The sequence below is a fragment of the Narcine bancroftii genome, chromosome 2 (assembly GCF_036971445.1).
Source record: "Narcine bancroftii isolate sNarBan1 chromosome 2, sNarBan1.hap1, whole genome shotgun sequence".
In the NCBI taxonomy this organism is placed as follows: Eukaryota; Metazoa; Chordata; class Chondrichthyes; order Torpediniformes; family Narcinidae; genus Narcine; species Narcine bancroftii.
The window spans coordinates 153005990-153025074 of NC_091470.1; the positions used below are offsets into that span (position 1 = coordinate 153005990).

The 19085-nt window shown below is 42.2% G+C and overlaps 2 protein-coding genes across 4 annotated transcripts in view; one reads left to right on the forward strand and one right to left on the reverse strand.

The window, feature by feature from the left end:
* Positions 1–7495, forward strand: part of icmt (isoprenylcysteine carboxyl methyltransferase) — a 50598-nt gene extending 43103 nt beyond the window's left edge. The window contains exons 10-11 of one of the 2 annotated variants that reach the window (XR_011351738.1): positions 6548–6612; positions 7341–7495. The gene's annotated coding sequence lies outside the window, so the exon portion shown is untranslated. The remainder of the gene's footprint in view (positions 1–6547; positions 6613–7340) is intronic. The other variant, XR_011351737.1, reaches the window with a different exon arrangement.
* rnf207b (ring finger protein 207b) overlaps positions 1–18361 on the reverse strand; it is a 52016-nt gene extending 33655 nt beyond the window's left edge. Inside the window, exons 1-7 of one of the 2 annotated variants that reach the window (XM_069918592.1) lie at positions 18347–18361; positions 16631–16821; positions 9842–9974; positions 7610–7754; positions 4860–4941; positions 4158–4233; positions 575–700 (exon numbers count right to left, since the gene is read on the reverse strand). In XM_069918592.1, coding sequence (XP_069774693.1) covers positions 575–700; positions 4158–4233; positions 4860–4941; positions 7610–7754; positions 9842–9974; positions 16631–16821 — 753 coding nt within the window. In that variant the 5' untranslated portion in view covers positions 18347–18361. Of the gene's footprint in view, positions 1–574; positions 701–4157; positions 4234–4859; positions 4942–7609; positions 7755–9841; positions 9975–12159; positions 12583–16630; positions 16822–18346 lie in introns of those variants that run through there. The other variant, XM_069918593.1, reaches the window with a different exon arrangement.
* Positions 18362–19085: the final 724 nt, after the last annotated feature.

A 19085-nucleotide genomic window follows, 5' to 3' on the forward strand; every position in this document is an offset into this window, starting at 1 on the left:
AGTAGTGTCTGTGGTTCATTGTACTAGGCTTTTTTCTGATGATTTCAAAGTCTTTGACGAAAAAAAGATTTAGTCATAGGCATTAATTTTAAGGGGGGTCTTTAGCAGAAGAAAGAAACAGAAAGGTAATTGCAGAGGATAGACCCTTCCTGGTTGAAGGCTCATCTACTAAATGGTGGAGTGATGGAAGTTAGGGATGCTCGAGAGACTAGAATTGGAGGAGCACAGTGATTCCAGAGGATTGTAAAGCTGAAAGATGATCGAGGGGGAAGGAGGACATGAAAAGGTTTGGGGAAAAAAATGATTAACCTTTTAAAATGGAAGCATTGCTTGACGAGGAACCAGCATAGCTCATGAACACAAGATAAGCGAGAATATAGATCTTTATGTTGTGGATGAGTTCAGATTTGGAAGAAGTGGAAAATGGGAGAATGACCAGGGGAGCATTGCAATAGTCAAGACTCAGGGAAATGAAGAACAATCTGGGTGCAAGAAGGATCCCAAGATCCTTCCCCTCAACAATTGGCCACAGTGAATGAAGCCTCCCATTTAATTTGTGAATTTAGTCGCTTACCTGCATATTGTTGAATAGTGAACTGATGGCTGACTCCTCTTCATTGGCATTGATTCTCACCTCATCAATCATGGCCTTCAGTAGGATAATGGCCTCTCTTGTGGATGTCTGAAGCTCCTTTACTGCCTAGTAAATAAAACTCAACAAAGTGACCATCAATACACTTGTCTCACCTAAGATGCACTTCCTTTACACTACATTTTGACAAACTTTTAATGCATTAACTGAGTATTTCCCATGACTCAGTGATCAACAATCTTGCTTTAAATCAGCCAGTCGCTAGTTCTAGTAAAAACACGCAAAGCTGGAGAAATTCAACAGGTCAAACAGTGTTCTTTATTTAACAAAGGTAAAAATAATAATCGTCATTTTGGGCTTGAGCCCTTCATTTAGGGTATGGAAAAATGTCGGTAGGTGTCTAAACAAAAGAGTGGGGGAGAGAGGAGGAGTGGTCACAAGCCCCAGGAGGTGATAGGTGGAGAAGGGAGGGAGAGGACAGCAGAGATCTAGATGGCTAGATGAAGGGAGGGAGAACTGGAAGGGGGGGAGGGGAAGAGGAAGCAGATTAGCAGAAACTGGAAAAATCGATGTTAATGCTATCTGGCTGGAGAGTGCCAGATGGAAAATCACGTGTTCCTCCAATTTTCAGGTGGTCTTGGTGGGATAGTGCATAAGGGCCATGGACAGACATGTGAGTGTGGGAGGATGACACAGAACTGAAATGGTTGGCTACTGGGAGGTCTCTGTTGCTGTAGTGGGTTGACCAAAGGTCCAGCAAAGCGATCTCCCAATTTGCGCCCAGTTTCTCCTATGTAGAGAGGTCCACAGAGGGAGCACTGGATGCAGTAAAGGGTTCAAGCTTTGCTACATAAAGGACACTACTTGACCTGCTGGAGTTTCTCCAGCTTTGTGTTTTACTTCAATACAGTGTCTGCAGATTCTCATGTTTTACCTCCCGTCACTAGTTCTAGTTCCACCCTGCAGCTTAGAGCAAGGCTGATCCTTCCAGTTTGGTTTAGAGGAGGTAATAAATTGTCAGATCAGACCTTAAATCAGGGTTCCATTCACCTTTTCAGCTGGATAGAAAAGAACCATGATTCCATGGTTAATTTGAAAAAGAGTAGCAGTTACCCCTTGTGTCCTGGTCATCCGTCAACCGACCTTATCAGAAATTTACTTACTGGTTATGATATTCCGGTTTGTGAGAGCTGGCTGTGCCTATACCTCTTTAATCTGGTGACTTTGAGACCTGGCCATTGCCAGACCTCAGAAAATGCCAGAAAAAAAAATTGACCCCTAAGGGAACCCCTATTTAAACATATCAAAGGTGGAACAAAGCTTAAAACAGGATATAATACTGTGGGGCAGCAAGGTTAGTGTAGTGGTTAGCACAACGTTTTTATAGCACCAGCGATGGGATCTAGGTTTGAGCCCTGCACTGTCTGTAAAGAGTTTGTACGAGATTCAAACATGCTGTACCATGGGAGTTGCTTGACCACAGATAAGAGAGGTACAACCTGTATTAGTTTATGCAGTTCCCACCTTATAACAATGACAGTACTTCAAATGTTCACTACTGGGTGTGAGATATTCTGTCCCTGCAAGAATTTTGTTGGTTCAAAGAAGGACAATTTAGAATTATGCCAAAGGGATTTTAGTTTATCTGTAAAAGTGCACACAGTCTGTATATATTATTAAAGATTTGACAATGAACAAAGAACATGGACTCATTCAGCTGAAGGGCCAGTTTCCATGTTGTATACATTTGACTCTATGAAATTAATTTTTACTGATTGAACATTTTCTTTGCTCTGAATGCAATTTCTCACAGTACAGAATAACTTCGATAAGTTATTTTGGTGGCATTGACTAGCAATTTCCTTCGGCTATTGAATGCTACTATTAATAAGCAAGCACACTTTTAATTCACATTTTTACATGATACCCAGTAGTACAGTTATAATAAATTTACAGTGAGTTTAAACAGAGAGGATAAAATATAATTGTTCCAGGCCCTGGTTCTGCTGTAAACCTATCCGCATTCTGAACCACTGGTGTTCTGGACCCCAATCCTAGCTCTGCCCATCACCCAGACTCTGGACCTGGCTGAACTCCAGGCTATTGACTTTAGCTACACAGGGTCTCAGCCCTGATGACCTCTGGCTCATATTCCATTCAAAGGGTGAGCCAGGTTCTGGACCAAAAAAAAATCAGATGCTGGATTATTGGGGTTAACTGTACAATTAGTTGTAAAATGGCTTTGAAATTTATCAAATGCTTTCAGTGTGAGGTTTTATTCCTTTTTTTTTGCTGCAGTTCCTAAATTATCACTATTGAATCCATGGGTTATCTGCAAACCACTGCCTGTCTCCATGTTAATACTCTTTCCTGTCTGGGAGATTTGGCAAGAGTGACTAAAAGAAGAAAGTGAAAGGCAGGCAGAGGTGAAAATGTGGCACTTACTTCAGTTAGCACCTTAGTTCCTTGTTTGGGTATGCCAAACAGTAACATGAGTTTTATTTTTGTTATATTATTGTTGGCTCATTCTTGCTACTTCACCGCTGCTGAGAGTTATGTCTACAGCTGACAATTCAGATTTTAAAAAATACAGCATTTCTTAATGATCTTCTCACTTTTAAATGCCACAGGTCACCCAATATCTGGCTACCTGTACCCTTTTGGAAAGTGAGCAGTCCCTTTATCACTTGGATTCTTGGTTCTACACAAGATCCTTAATATTTCCCATCCCCAATATTGTTAAAACTGATAAAGCAAAAATGATGAAAGGAAATTTGAAAAAAAAAAGCCATTTTATTTCATTAATCTCCAGGAAAGCAAATGCACTTTCTGAGAAGACAGAAGTGGGCAAGGCTATCAGCCATCATTACGTCAACCTTCTATAGGAGCTCTATCAAGAGCATCCTGGCCGGCTACATCACAGTGTGCTACAATTGCTGCAGAGAAATGGATTGAAGGAGGTCAATCCACAGGACCATAAGAGTGGCAGAAAGGATCAATGGAGTCTCCCTCTACCCCCACCCCATCAATGAGATGCACTGGGATCGTTGTCTGAAGAGGGTGCCCAAAATTGTTGAGGACCACTTCCACCCCACACAGAATATTTCAGCTGCTTCCTTTGGGAAAGAGATACAGGACTATAAGAGCCACCATCACCAAGCTGAGGAACAACTTCTTCCCATGGGCAGCAAGAATACTGAACAACCAAATGAACTGCTCACACTATCCATCTGAGACTCTCATATTAACAAAGCAATATTTATTTATTTGTATATAGGAATATTTGTCCTGCATATGTATTGTTTGTATGTGTGTTATGTCTGTGTGTTTTGCACCAAGGACCAGAGAATGCTGTTTCGTCAGGTTGTATTTGTGCAATCAGATGACAATAAACTTGACGTCAATTCTATGAGAAAAATCCAGTAGGGAAAAATGATTTTCCTCCTGAATTTCTCTCATAAATTGTCCTGGAGATTAATCAGGACGCCAGAGCAGCTCTGCAGGCTTATGACTCTGGGTTACATCACCCCTTACTAACCCAGAATGAAATTTCCAGAATGCATACCATCACAGCTTGATCCAGCTTCTCACAGCCTTGCATGTAGGCAGACTCAATATCAATACAGTGGGCTCGGCTCTCACTGGATGAGGCAAATATTTAGCATGTGAGTGAAACAGCTCAAGAAACACTCTTAACGTAACTTCAAAAAATAAACCATGCCCATCTCTCTCTGTTATTAATCTAGTAAATTAGTTCAGTCCCGATCTCTCTAATAGTGCTACCAATCTCTTCCCATTTCATATTTTAATACATGGAGTTTTTTGATGTTTTCCATCCCTCTATCTTCTCATCATTATTTCAAAGAGTAAATTTTATACAGTGTAGACAGCAAAAACGTGAAGGTCCGTGGCACAATTATTAGTTTGCGATGACACTATTTACCATCCAGCAGTGCGACTGTGAATTGTGGCTGATTAGGTTGGAGAACACTGGGTTTTTGCTGAAACGATCTGACTGATGTTCCCCTCCTTTGACCAGAGATACTGAGGGAAAATTAACCTCTCCATGTGCCAACCTGGAGCCATCCAGTAGTGTAGGCCATGCAGACTTAGTGATATGGAGTATGTGGCTCAATCTGCTTTAACACCCAACCAAGAAAGTGTTTTGTTAGTCTCTGATGGGCTGCATGCCCTATTTCTCGACTCTTTATTCCGTGTAATCCATGTAAAATGTTGTTGAGCACAGGGCCAAGGATGCCTGACTCACACTTGCATGTCACGGAAGCAATTGATGCAGAGCATGGATTTCTTTTCCGTGCAGAACATGATGTATGGTTCCTCATGAAGTGCTGTGGAGGTAAAGCACAGATAATTACGGCAAAGACATTGGAGCAAGCAGAATTGGTTTCTTTAACTAATCTCAGCAAATCCTTTTCCTTAACTCATTCTTTTCACCCTATTTGACATATTCCTTGATTTCCTCAGTGCCCCAAAAACTCTCTTAATCTCAGCTATCAGAATCTGGTGTCTGGCAATGTTGTTGAAAGACCAGACTGGAGAAGGGTTGATCCAGTCATCCAACAAGATGGAGCATGAGGAGATTTGCATCAGAACCAAAAAGGGAGGACTCTTTAAAGCAGGGGTGGGGGCCAACCTTTTCATTTTTAATTTAGACAAACAGCATGGTAACAGGCCATTTTGGCGCATGAGTCCATACCAGGGCGTAGATTAATTAGGTGACATGGACTCGTGGCCTGCTACCGTGCTGTATGTCTAAATTAAAAATGAAAAGGTTGCCACCCTGCTTTAAAGAGTTGTTGTATTGAAATAGTAAGATATCAAATATTTTATTTTCCACTTTGAGAATTACTAAATTTACTTCTGATACTCTTTTCAATAGTATATAGTTATATGGTCGTGTGATAGTTGTGGACCAATTTATAGGGTATAATTTAGGGGGTTGACTATTTTGTGTGTACTACTTTTGATCATGTAAGTACCTGTTCGAGGCATGGGCAGCTGCCAGGACTGTGTGCTTTTGGGACATCAGCAGCACAGATGAGTGGGCGGCCGGGGCCTAGGTGAGAATCTGCGATCAGGGCATTGGGAACTCGGATGGGCATGGGTGAGAGTCCACAGTTGAGGTGTTGGGGCCTGGGTGAGGGACAGTGGTGAAGGTGACGAGAGCTTGGATGGGCGGGCGGCCATGGCTAAAAATAGCGGTCAATGTTTGCATAGTATTGACTATTACACGTATACATATGGTACCTTTCAGATCCTAGTTATTTGCTGTGGCAAAAAAGCATGGAAATGAAAATAAAATGCTGGAAATCTGTTCTATAAAGAGAAAATGTGGGAAACACTCGGCAAATCAGTTAAAGTTTCAAGTAATAAAAACAGGTGGTAGTATTTTGAATCGAAGACCCTTTGTCAGAATTGAGGGGAAAAGAGCAAACAAGTTAATTTTACATTGCAGAGAGGTTAGGGAGGAACAGATGGGTCAAGGGAATAAATCTGATGAGGTGAAGCTGGGGTTGCCAAAGGAAGAGCTGTTGGTGAAATCAGAGTGACGCAAGTTGTCTTGGAAATAGTCATTATTGTCTTTCTTTCTTGCAAAGTAATTTTTCAACAGTAAAGCACAATTCAAATTTGAGGCCAATGGCTGAAGACAAAAGAGATTGGAGGTACTGGAGTCATGAATGAAAAAACAGGAGCATTGGAAAAATTCAGCAGGTCAAGCAGCATCTGTGGAGATCAGCCTCTGTTCCACCCCACTCTTGTCCTTCTCTATGTTGCCTACCTTTCCTCTTCCATCTCTGACCTCATGCAGGCTCTTGACCTGAAATGTCAACAAGCACCTTTTGCCTCCACAGATCCTGCCTGACCTGCTCATTTTTTGAGCACTCTGCTTTTTGTTTTAGACTAATTACTAATATATTCCTTTTAACTCCACAGAGCAGTACCTCATCCTCCTGCATCAACACATTTTCCCGCTGCAATCTCTCCATTGAATCAGGTTGGTGAGTACACAATAGCATTTAGACATACCAAAAGTTATGTCTAAATTCAATATCAATGAAGTACTGAGTGCTAAACTGTTAATGGTTACATCTATAAAATAAACTATTAATCTGAGGCCCTGTCATCTTTCTCTCTCTCTGTATGTCTATATACTGTGTATCATATGAAATATATACAAACATATATGTACAGAACATAAATCACACTGAAAACAAGTGCAATGGAATTCTCCACAAATTTGTGGTTATTATTTTTTCTTTGACCAACATCACCATCAACCCTTATCTGATCATTCATTGCCAGTTGTGGGACTATGTGCCATAATTACTGCACCTGGGATGGTCAATGATGAAATAGCAATGCCAGGAAAACATTTCCTTCAATGTTTTACCTATGAAAATCAAAAATTCCAATTTTCCTTATTTCCTAAAGGTAGTAACTACTCAATGCAATTTGAAGTTTTATATTAGTTGTTCTTGGGTAACAGTCAAGAGCTCAGTCAATGAGGCTTTTTGGTCTTGGGATACATCAAAGTTAAATCCAATCCTTGTGATGGACATTTTCTGGCTGGCTCTGTCATGCAGCAACTCTTTACTTGCCACCTGGCTCAGGTTAGACATTCGTCACCTGCCAGGCAATCAACCATCAGCCTCATTTATACGCTGATTTGGGGTTTAGATTTTTTCTCATGATGTAGTCAAAAGTGTTATTTATTTCCATTTCATAGGACAATTAAGAATCAGCCATGTTGGTGGAGTACTGAGTCACAGAATGGGAGGGACCATTCTGAAGAGGCATTCTGAATCAGAGGCTTTTGCAACAATCCAAAACTAGTTGGTCTATTTTTATCAAATGGAATTAAAATCTCAAACAGAATTTGAACTCATGCTCTGGGACTTGATTCCACACCATAAGAATGACTTGTCTAACAACAGCAAATTCTATCACCACACACAATTTTGGAAAGGTTTCTGAGTGAAGACGAGAGATCCTTACGACATTTCTTGTGGAGCTCCTTGGTGCGCTTGGCAAGAGTGACGATCTCATGCCGGGCAAACATTTTTGCTCTGTGGGTATCATCGCGGCAGGAACTACAGAGCGGCTGGTTACAAGTGTTGCAGTAAAACATGGCATCTGCATCCTAAATGGGTGAAAGTGTAAACATCAGACTCTCCACAAATCTGAGAAATAATTTATCCCTTTCACTGGTATGGATACTGGTTACATGTAGCTACCTATATCTGGGATGGATTGGGATTATGGGTGCCTACTTGGGTGATCGAGCAGGGTGGGGGCAGGGATGCATCATACTGAGTCACAGGGTAATGATCAATGTGCTGCCAATAATTTCTGCTATGCCATAACTTGGTTGGCGCGATGCAATTACAGCGTCAGCATCCGGGACCAGGGTTTGAATCCTGCGCTGTCTGTAAGGAGTTTGTACATTCTTCTCATGTCTGCGTAAGTTTTCTCTCACCATTCAAAATATACCAGAGGTTGTGGGTCAATTAGGTGTTATTGGACAGCACAGGCTCATGGGCCGAAAGGCGCTGTTACCGTGCCGTTTGTCCAAATTGTTTTAAAAAACAACTATCGAATATATAAGTCTCTCATGAAGTAAAGTTTTCAAAGTCACTTCACAAGAATGACCATGAAATAATATTGGAATCTGAATCATATTATGAGTTATTAGAAAGATAGTTTGGTCAAAGATAAAGGAGACGAGGGAGTGAGACAGAAAGAAGGCCTTGTGCATTGAAGTATTTGGGTGTGAAGGGGACAGGATTGCAGAATTTATCTTCTGGACAGCTATGTTGCACTGACAGTATTGCTATGATGGAACTGGAGGATGTCTATGCTTAATTTGAATGGCTCAGAGATCTTGAAGAATTGTATGGTTGGATGAGAAGGTGGAGATGGAAAGGGCCAGGGGAGATTTAAATACAAGAATGAAAATTTTAAAATCCACATGGGGATGGACCAATGAGTTCTCTGAGCTCAGGGACAATTTCTAAGTGAAGGGTGCCATTTTCTTTGTCTAGACCAAGCTAGGAGAAGCTAATTCAGCACAAACCAAGTATTGATCCTGCAGGAATCCATAATGGTACAAAAGGTTCACCAGGTTACATAAAATGAACAAGGCAGCAGTTGCCTCAACTCCCCTGCTTTGATAACTTTTGCAATGGTGGCAATTATGTTGACTCCAGAGTGAACCTGTGAAAGTCAAGGCTCTTTCAGGTGGCCAATTGGCCCGCATGTAAAGCCCTATGTTTAGGCAATATTCAGCTGTTTTGAGGCCACCTGAATGTGCAGGAGGCGCTCTTGAGGCGAGCTACATAATAAGCTCAGCTCAGTGGGTCTCCCAGCCACCTGAATGCAGCTGGCTGAAAGCGGATGTTAAAGGGTCAGGCTGCTGATCACAGCTGACACTGGGGAGGAGCCGGAGGATGCTCAGAGCCGCATTCTGTGCAGCTGTGTCCTTCAGGTGGCCAGTGTTGCGCTTTAAACGCTGCCACCTGAACGGCAATTTAAAGGGCCGCTTCTGCTTCTTCAGGCGCATTCTTAGCATAGAATGCACCTGAAAAAGCCTCCAGTCTGCACTGTAATAAAATAAATAGCAGAACCTATTAAGCATACAACAGTGCTCTTTATTCAGTCTTGTTAATGCCAGCGGTAGTGAAGGGTTCAAAGAAAGTTCAGTAACTCATTCTATCCACTGATCCCCACTCAAAACATGCAGAGTATGATCACATTTTTATACACCTTCAGGCAGGGGTCTGCGTGAGACCCTACAGGTTTCACATGAGTTTCACACAGCTGGTGATTCTTGTTTTTACAATATGTTCCGTGGTGTGTCTGTGGACGACTGGGTAAAAACCTCATTACAGCAAAGGGAAGGTCACCTTAGAAGGAGTCACATTCTCACCTATGCTACAAGGTAACTATATTCTCACCCAGTTCATTAACCCTTTGTTAAGCATATTCATTAAACTTATTCTTTCACAAACCCAGTTTGAATAATGACTCGCCCCACAATCAAAAGGCAATGATTCAACATCCAAATTCAAACACATCCTCATGGGAAATATGTTTGGTCATCACAGAACCAACGCCAGCATTGGATTCCATATTAGGGGAGAAAGAGAATCTTCAGAATACTGTGTTATTGGCACTTTGTAAACCTTCTCAGTGGTTTCATAAGATCGCTTCCCACCAACGACTCCTCACCTGCTTCTTGCACTCCAGGTCACAGTTTGCACACTGCACAATCTCCTCGCTGTCAGCTGAGCTATCCACCAGGAATTTCAACAAACGATCTACCTTTGGGAGCCCACCGGTACCCTTCACAATCGACAGATGTCTGGAAAAGATGCAAAGCCATTTCCCATGCAAAGAAAAAATGAGAAAGATACTTGGAATATTTCTGTGGAAAATCTTGGAGCCAACTGCAGAATGCAAGAGTTGCATAAAAGCAACAGTGCGTAACAAGAAACAATATAGGTTTGGAAAGATCATAAAATTGATAAAACTATTTTCACTATCCCTTCTCATCCTCCCCTCTTAGATCCTAAATAATCTGACCTGAGCAGAGGGCCCAGTTTAATCCCCCTACATTCATTCATCAATTAATTCTGAGGCTGACCATTGCTTCTTCCAGCTCATTCACCTCCATGCCCATTTCTTTGATCAGGTGTCTTCACCCAAACTGTGGACACTTTCTCCTGTTTTCAATCTTCCCAATCTCCTGGTCCCTGTTCATCCTCTTTATTTCTATTAATTGCTAATGACAACATGAAATTCAGAATTTTAATATTTCCACTACCCCTTTTTGATCTCATTGTATATTGCTTACCCCTAGCTGTGTCATCAAACATGCTGACAAATTGGATGTGTTTTGGCAAATCAAATATCAGCTCACTGACACTTCCTCACATCATCCTCTGAACCATGACCCCAAACTTGGATGCTATCTTAGTAAATATATTTAAGACCAGGTCAAATATATTAGGGGATATGGGGAAAAGGCAGGTGGATGGAGATGAGCCTATCATCAGATCAGCATCAGCCATGATCATGTTGAATTGTGGAGCAGGCTCGACAGCCCGGATGGCCGACTCCTACTCCTGTTTCTTATGTTCTAAAGCCTATTGTCCCCTGGATGGTCAATGACCACATTTCCTCTGGTGATCTTTCCATTCTCAGGTCATCCATCCCAATTCTGCCTCCTCTCCAAGACCCATAAGCAGAATTGTCCAGGTAACTCCATTATGAAAGTCAGTTCTTGTACATGAATTTATTTTTTCCTACTTTGAATTTTCCCATCTACCATCCATGATACATTAGATGCTATTACTATTTTGATGGAGTTTCTGTATCCCAAACATTTGCACTAAACTTTCTTGTTTTACACCAATTTTTCACCTTTTTTTCCTTCTCTGCAACTTAAGGTTTTTTCTAACAGCCAATTCTGATGAAATATCATCTACTTGCAACATCTTTTTCTACTTTTATCATGGAAAGGAAAAATAAAGCATTTCTCTAACACATTTCAGGATGTCCCAAGGAAAGCACGAAAGTCTGCAGGCACCGAGATTGAAGTAAAAACATAATGCTGGAGAAACTCAGAAGGTCAAGCAGTGTATTTTATATAGCAAAGATACATAACCAAAGTTTCAGGCTTAAGCCCTTCATCAGTATGAACAAAATGTGGACAGGAGCCCGAACAAAGTGGAGGAGGGGGGTAGGAGCAAGGGAAGGAGCACAGTCCCAAAGGCAGGTGGATAACGGAGGGCACAATAGTAAATAGGAGGAGGGAGAATGGTTCTGTGATTGGAGAGGGAATGGGGTGGAGAGCTGGAGGAAAGAAGGCAGAGGGATAGGGAAGTGAGGGAGTAGGCTGGTAGAAATCAGAGGTCGATGTTAATGCCATCTGGCTGGAGACAGAAGATTAGGTGCTGTTGCTCCTCCATGGTCATGGTTTGACCATGCATGAGGCCAGTTCAGGATGTCCCAAACTGCTTTACAGGCAGCAAAGTAGCTTTGAGATTTAGTCACTCTTATTAAGGAGAAAATATGATCACCGATCTGTAAATGGCAACTTACACAATCAATGTGTTGCTAACCTGATCCTCTGTTTTTAATGAGGATAGTTGATAAATATTGTCCAGGGTCCCAGTGAAAATATCTCTTATATCCTTGGATCCCTCTGGATATTTATTTAATTCATCTGAGAAGGCAAAGGGTTCAACAGCCAATCTAAAAGATGTCACACTTGGCAAGGTAACTGTCTTCGCATTGGATGAAGTGACAGATTACGTGCTCAAATCCATGAGGAGAACCCACGATATTTTCAGACAAGACAGCAATGTACCAAACTGAATTGGCCTCGAAAAACTGCATAATTCCCACATAGACAAAGCTTCCAAGTAATAACAACTTCACCAAACCAACTCAGCTCCTCACAGTGAATCTGTTAAACACCACGTTGAACCCTTATCAAATCACCCATTAAGACATAAGACTTGAAACGAAATGGGAGCTCTCACCTGTGGTCATCAGTTTCAGCCAGCCTCATCTCTGATTCTCGATCTTCTGAGTCATCCAGGTTAGAGTATTTGCAGCCACCCCCTCCCTACCCCACAGACCTCACACTGATCGCCTTCCGTACTCTTCTCACCAATGGAATGTCCCAAATATCCGCCGGTGCGGACAATCGAGTGCTGATCAGTGGTGACTGGAGAAGCTTGCAGGGACAAAATGATCAGGTTGGCAAAGGGAAGCAGTACAGTGACTAAAAAAGACGTAGCCAGTCAGTCACCTTTGGGGGATTGCATTTCATGAGAAAGGGTTCCAGCTGCCCTATGCTATGCCTATGTTGCTGGCCCCGCTCCTGGCCTTTCTAGTCTTCATGGTGATACCCATAATCTAATTGTAATGTTCATCCACAAACGATAATTTAACACTACTTTGGAAATTATATTTAAAAAAAACATTCAAACCCTGAAATAAACAGGCCCTAGTCCAAATTTGTATTTTTCTATCCCACTGTATTTAGATTATTGCAATGTCAAATCTAAAATTAAAAATTGACAAGAGGATCATATCACCTTGTAAATGTCGCCCAGGGTTACAACCTAAAAGGTAAACACCAGGACTCCTCATCAACAAAAACCTGTTTTGATTTGATTTTGGAGATGGGGGTGGCATGAGGTGGAGGGATTTGGTCCTGGACAGGACTGTTGATGTGTGTTTTAATTGGTCAGTGCTGGAATTAAGTGCACAAAGAGATTAGAAAGCCTTTTGTTTATTGTCATGGGGTTGCATGCCTGTGCTATCTTGGCCTTGTGAGCTGATTTGCCTTGCATTCCGGTCTCTCTAAAAGTAGCCTGGCTTTTACTGTGCAGCTGTTCAATGTTGAGACTGATATGATTGATGTTTTCCTTAATTACAGAGAATCGAGCAGGTGAGAGCAGTTCATTAGCATGAGTTAATTGTCCAATGAGTTTTGCCATATCATCTGGATCCAAAGCAAGGGACAACTATTATCTCCAGGTCTGTCCAGAGGTATGGACTTTTAGGAAGGGTATGGCCAGCTCAATGCTGTTACAGCATCAGTGACTGGGAATCGAATCCCTCACTGTATGTAAGGAGTTTGTGTCTGAAGGAGTTAAGGAGTTTCCTCCCATCGTTCAAAAAATGTACCAGGGGTTGTAAGTCAGTTGGTGGGGGGGGGGGGTGTAATCGGGCAGCATGGGCTTATGGGCTGAAAGAGCCTGTTACTGTTTTAAAAAAATAGACATCTGTTCCTCAGCTGACTGAAAATGCAACATAATAAGGGAACACGTTGAAATATAAAATGTGAGTTCCACCTGATTCGCAAACAGTGAGTTAGGTTACACTTGTCAACAGTGTGTTAGATAGCTAGTCATTGCTAGCATGTGGATGTTGGATTTAGAGGTGGCTCTGAACTTTTCCATGTCTGGGTCACTCAATTAAGATGAAGAACCAGAACTAATTCTTCTCTTCTCAAATAATCCCTCTTATTCCCCTTACACATTTATCCCATCTTCCACATTATCTCCTCTCCCCAAGTAGTGGTACATCAATCAGGCCAGCAATTTCATAGCCAGTGAGTTACGAATAATATGCCCTGAGTCAGCCAGCAGTGATCGGAGCTATGGGTTTTAGTTGAGATTAAGGTGAGGATTCAAAAGGTCACAGAATCACAAAGAACTGCAGGGACCACTCTGTCTTTATATCAACATCACCATCATGGTTATTTATTACCACATTGTCGGATTTTAGTAAATTGAAATTAACATGATTTTAGTAGCCCGTTTAGACATACCGTATATTTCGCTGTATGTCGAGCCATAAAACCCTCAAAAAATAGAGGTCGACATATGCCAGATATACTTTACAGACCTTAAATTCACCAAAAAAAGAGATTGATGTCGATTTGGTGTACAATTTGATGATGGAAGCACTTCCCTACTGCCGGCGTCGCTGCTCCCCGACACCTCCCCACCACTGGGCGCCACCATAACCACTCCTGCCTGGTACCCTGACGTCGCCATCACCGCTCCAGCCTGGTAGGCAGAGGTTCCTTACCCGCCCAGAGCAGGATATTCCTGCTCCAGCTCCATAGGCTATCACCACTGCTGCCCGGTAGGCTGAGGCTTCTGTTCTCGTTGGGAGCACAATATCGCCGCTCCAACTCTGTGGGCCGTTGCCGCTGCTGCCTGGTAGGCTGAGGGTTCTGCTATCACTGGCAGCATGATGTCACTGCTCCAGCTCCGTGGGCTGTCACTGCTCCTGCCCAGCAAGCCGAGGATATTTTTTACTTAATTAATTTATAGCTTTGTTACTTGCGATAGGGCTGTTTTAAAAGATTTTGGGTTGGTCCTGGGAGGCCCGGACAGTCCGAAAAATGGGGGTTGACTTATATGCTGGATATACCATAAAACCATTAAAATGAGGCTAAAAAAGAGACCTATCTGCCAATTGACTTATATACCGAAATATGCAGTACATGCAACATGATTACAGGCCATTTTGGCCCACAAGTCCGTGCCGCCCAATTTATCTCATTTAACCTACAGCCCCCCAGTACATTTTTAATGGTGGGATGAAACCGTAGCCCCCGGAGAAAAACCAAACAGACAAGAGGAGAACATACAAACTCCGTACAGACAGCACAGAATTCAAACCCCGGACTGGTTCCGATCGCTGGCACTGTAAAGACGTTGCACTAACCGGTTCGTCAAACGTGTCACGAGGTTTTTGACAGATGCTGTCCACAATTCTTTCCATCATTGCCACACAGATGTTTCAAATAAATTCCTTGACTAAATGTGGATATCATTAGTAATACCAGTACTGATTCTGCTCTCCTAATTGCCCCAAAACTGAGGAGTCTGGAACGACATAAAAATTTTAAGGATGGCAGATTTCCTTCCATGAACGATATTAGGACAGAACATTACAGCACAATACAGGGCCGTTGGCCCATGATGTTATGCTAACCTACAGTATATATACCTACTCAACAACAATCTAATCCTTCCCTAACTCACACCCATAATCTTATTTATCTCTAATAAGTCGCTCCAAAGAGAAAAACCCCAGCTCTGTCAACGTGCTTCATAAGACATGTTCTCCAATCCAGACAACATCTCCTCTGCACTGTCTCTACATTCTTCCTGTAATGATGCAACCAGAACTAAACACAATGCTCTAAGTGTTTTGTAGGGCTGCAACATTACTGTGACGAATGAAGGCCAGCACACCATATTTGCTCCTCATTGTCCTGGTGGCTATTTGGTGGTCAATAGAATACTCCCAATTGTCTTTCTGTTTTGACTTTCACTCACACTGTCTCAGTGGACGATCCCTCTACAATGCCCTCCCTTTCTTCAACTGTGATACTAAGCCCCTTTCACACTGCCAACTCTCCTAGGAAGTGGGAAAACTTACCGGGCGTACTGCACTCGGGAGCCTTTCCCACTTCACCATGATCTACAACAACCCAGCATTTTAAGGGGGGGGTTCCTGCCTCTAGCGGTGACAAGCGAGAGCAGGTTGTGCTTTCTAGTGAGTTAACTTGGCCGGGCTCTCTCACTTGACCTCACCAAGTGTCAAGAGTCCATTTGAATTTAACTCGCCCTGTCAAGTTGGGATGTTCCACAATGCGCGATTACTGGGTACAGACCTAGTAAATTACCCAGTTTAACCCACATGTAATCACAGGGTGAAAAGGGTCTAATTAAAATGACATTCCCTCCATCCCTCCCTCTTTTACCCCCTTCCCTTTTGAAACATCTAACCCCCCCCCAGCATATGCATCATCCAATCCCGTCCTTGCATCAGCCAAATCTCTGTAATGGCTACAGCATCATAATTCCATGTACTGATCCATTATCTAAATTCATTGCCCTTATTCTTAATACTTCTTGCATGAAAGACAGTTAGTGTAAGGGTTATTGTACTGCTGTCACATCGACAGCAACCAGAATTCGAATCAGGTGCTGTTTGCAAGGAGTTTGCATATTCTCCCTGTGTCTGCATGGGCTTCCTCCAGGTGCTCGGGTTTCCACCCATCATTAAAAACGTTCTAGGGGCTGTTGGTTAATTGGGTGTAATTGGGTGGACCGAAAGGGCCTGTTACTGTGGTGCGTGACTAAATTTAAAAATTTTTAATGTAAAGTTTTAATTTAATGTAAAAAAATTAATATGTCAAAAAGTTTTTAAAGACAATCTGATCGTTTCAAGAACACAGTTTTTATTTTTAAATTCCAGATCTAATTAATTTCCTGAAAGGTAAATTTCCCAGCTGGACAAAGTAAAAAAATCAAGCTGGTGCCCACAGACCAATGGTCCAGAACACTGGCTGCAGATTCAGTAACATCATAAATGTACTGCTGTACCTCACCTGCAACCTTAACACTTACAGGCCAAGTGCACTTTATGCGAAATGGAACTGGCTGTGTTTCATTAAATTATGCTCAACTTTCTTACCCACAGAGAGGGCAGGAGAGGCGTCCTTCTGAAGCTCTTCCCCGCAGACAGGTGGCACAGAAGGTATGGTAGCAGTCCAGCAGGCAAGGGTGTTCATATTGTTCATGACAGAGGTGACATACCAGGGGGTGGCAATTTGCATTGTCCAAATCAGATAGGTTATCCAAAGGAGAGAATATTCCACCAGACATCTGGAAAATAAATTTCAGGGCCAGCAGTTCTTTCAATGAATAAGGAATGAAAATAGTCAACTATCCTGCCCATTTCACATCAACTCTCTGTAACCGTCTACAGATGGCGCTGTACCACACCACTGGACTCTGGATAGGGCAGTTGAGGCACCATCTCCTTCATGGTTTAGGTCAAAGGGGAGCAACTTCAGTCTTTGCACAAGAATCTGGACTATGTGTGATGGCAGAGGGAATTGAGGGAAGTAGGAGGTGATGCCTGAATATTGTCACTCAAAATATTCCAGCAGAGGTACATAACTGGTCCTGGATCTTTCAAACTGTCAGTATTAACACCCATCCCCTTCTCCTCCCCAACCCTCCACTCACCTAGCCGACCCTCCCCGACCAGCCCCCTCACCTCCCCTACCATCCTCTCACCTGCCCCACGTCCCCCTCACTTCGCCCATGTCCCCCCGCCTCCCCCATTGTCCCCTTCACCTCCTCCTCTCCTCCCCACCTTACCCTTCACCCCACCCTCCCCTCAACTCCTCCTCCCTCCCTTAGCACCCCCTCCCTCACCTCCCCCTCAACATCCATGACTTTAATATTTACCAAACAATATTTATTTTATATTTGTCATGCATATGTATTGTTTGCTGTATATGTGTTATGTCTGGTTGTAGGTCTGCGTGTTTTGCACTGAGTATCAGAGGATGCTGTGTCACCAGGTTGGACTTGTTTATTGATGACAATAAACTTGAACTTAACTATTACATTCCAACTGTAATATCTTTGCTTCTTTACTTAATCTGTTCGCATTCCTGGAGCATCTTTGTATCCTCATCAACAGCCCATACATCTACCTGGCTTGTCATTACACTTACCTATCAGCTGAGGGACTGTAGCACCTGTACTGAAAGGTGGTGTCTCTTACACCAAATGGCAAATACCTTGCCATTTCCTATTATATATGTATTCTAATGGGGACAAAATTTACAAGATAATTTGTAAATGGCATTTATTTTAAAAAGTAAAAAGTTAAATTTAAAAAGGTTTCTGCATTATAAAATTAATAAATAAAAAATAATTTATTTTAAAGCATTCTGATGCATAGTTTGGTAACTGTCTCCAACTTTGGTTCTTTTAAACCATTTAAAGATGTCGCCAAGAATGCTAGTTGTGTTTTGTGCATTACAAAATTGTAAAGCACAACAGTCTGGATACCAATATTTACTATCAATGTGCAACAACAATTATTTTTAAAAATATATACAGTATGAATAAAAATAAAGTAAATGTCCTTTTAGGTTGCAATTTTTAGTATTTTCCATTGAAATACTTGTCTGTCGCTACTGCACTGGAAACTAAAAAGAGTAACCTCTCACAAAAGACAAAGGTCAAATCCTCAAACAGGTATGAAAGGCAGTTCCCACTATACCTCACAGCACAGAACAGATCCTATGACTATGTTGTATACCAGATATTAAAGTAATTTTAACAAGAGTAGCTGGAGATGTTATCTGTGATTCAGCTCCGCTGTCCTTACCTCAGTTCTGTCTCTCTGGCCTCAGGCTGGTATGAGAGAAATCTCTGATCTCTTTTAGAAAGCAGCTGCCTATTGACGTCAGGGCCCCATGAACGTGTGTCCTTCGCTGGGAGGCTCCTAGTTTCAGCAGGCTTGGGATTGGGCTGAGGGGTGGCCTTCTAATTTACTCCCGGTGTATTTTGCACACACAATTCTGCTGGAGAGGTGACAGTAACTCATCAGCTCTTATTGTTTTAAGTGAAGGAATTGCTTCACTTTATTCTTCTCAGTTAAATATTATTCCCAACTTCAGTTAAGTTTCTGCCTGCCAGTCTGCCAATCAGAGTTACAAGTGACATTCTATAATACAACTGTGGTAAATTAGATTGGACAACAATGAATTCACCTGATTGCATTGTTTATTATTGTTGATAGTAGCCACAGGGGTCGGTGGCCTCCTGGTGTCAGGAGGCTGTGCATGTTCGATTTCTTCCAGTCCACATGCGCTATTCACTGGGGTTGTTGGCATATGCGCGAGGTTTCGTGTGGTTGGATATTAGTTAGCCACGTTGACTGTAATGGTGGGATAGACAGTGGATGAGTAGGGCTCCGATAATTTTCTGTTGACAGTTATATTAGGATAGGTGATATCATGGACGTTAGCATATTATCGTTAACAAGTTCATAGATGTTATGAGTCCTTTTGTGTTAATTAATAAACCATTTTAGACTCATCTGGACTTTGTCATGAATTTCTTGA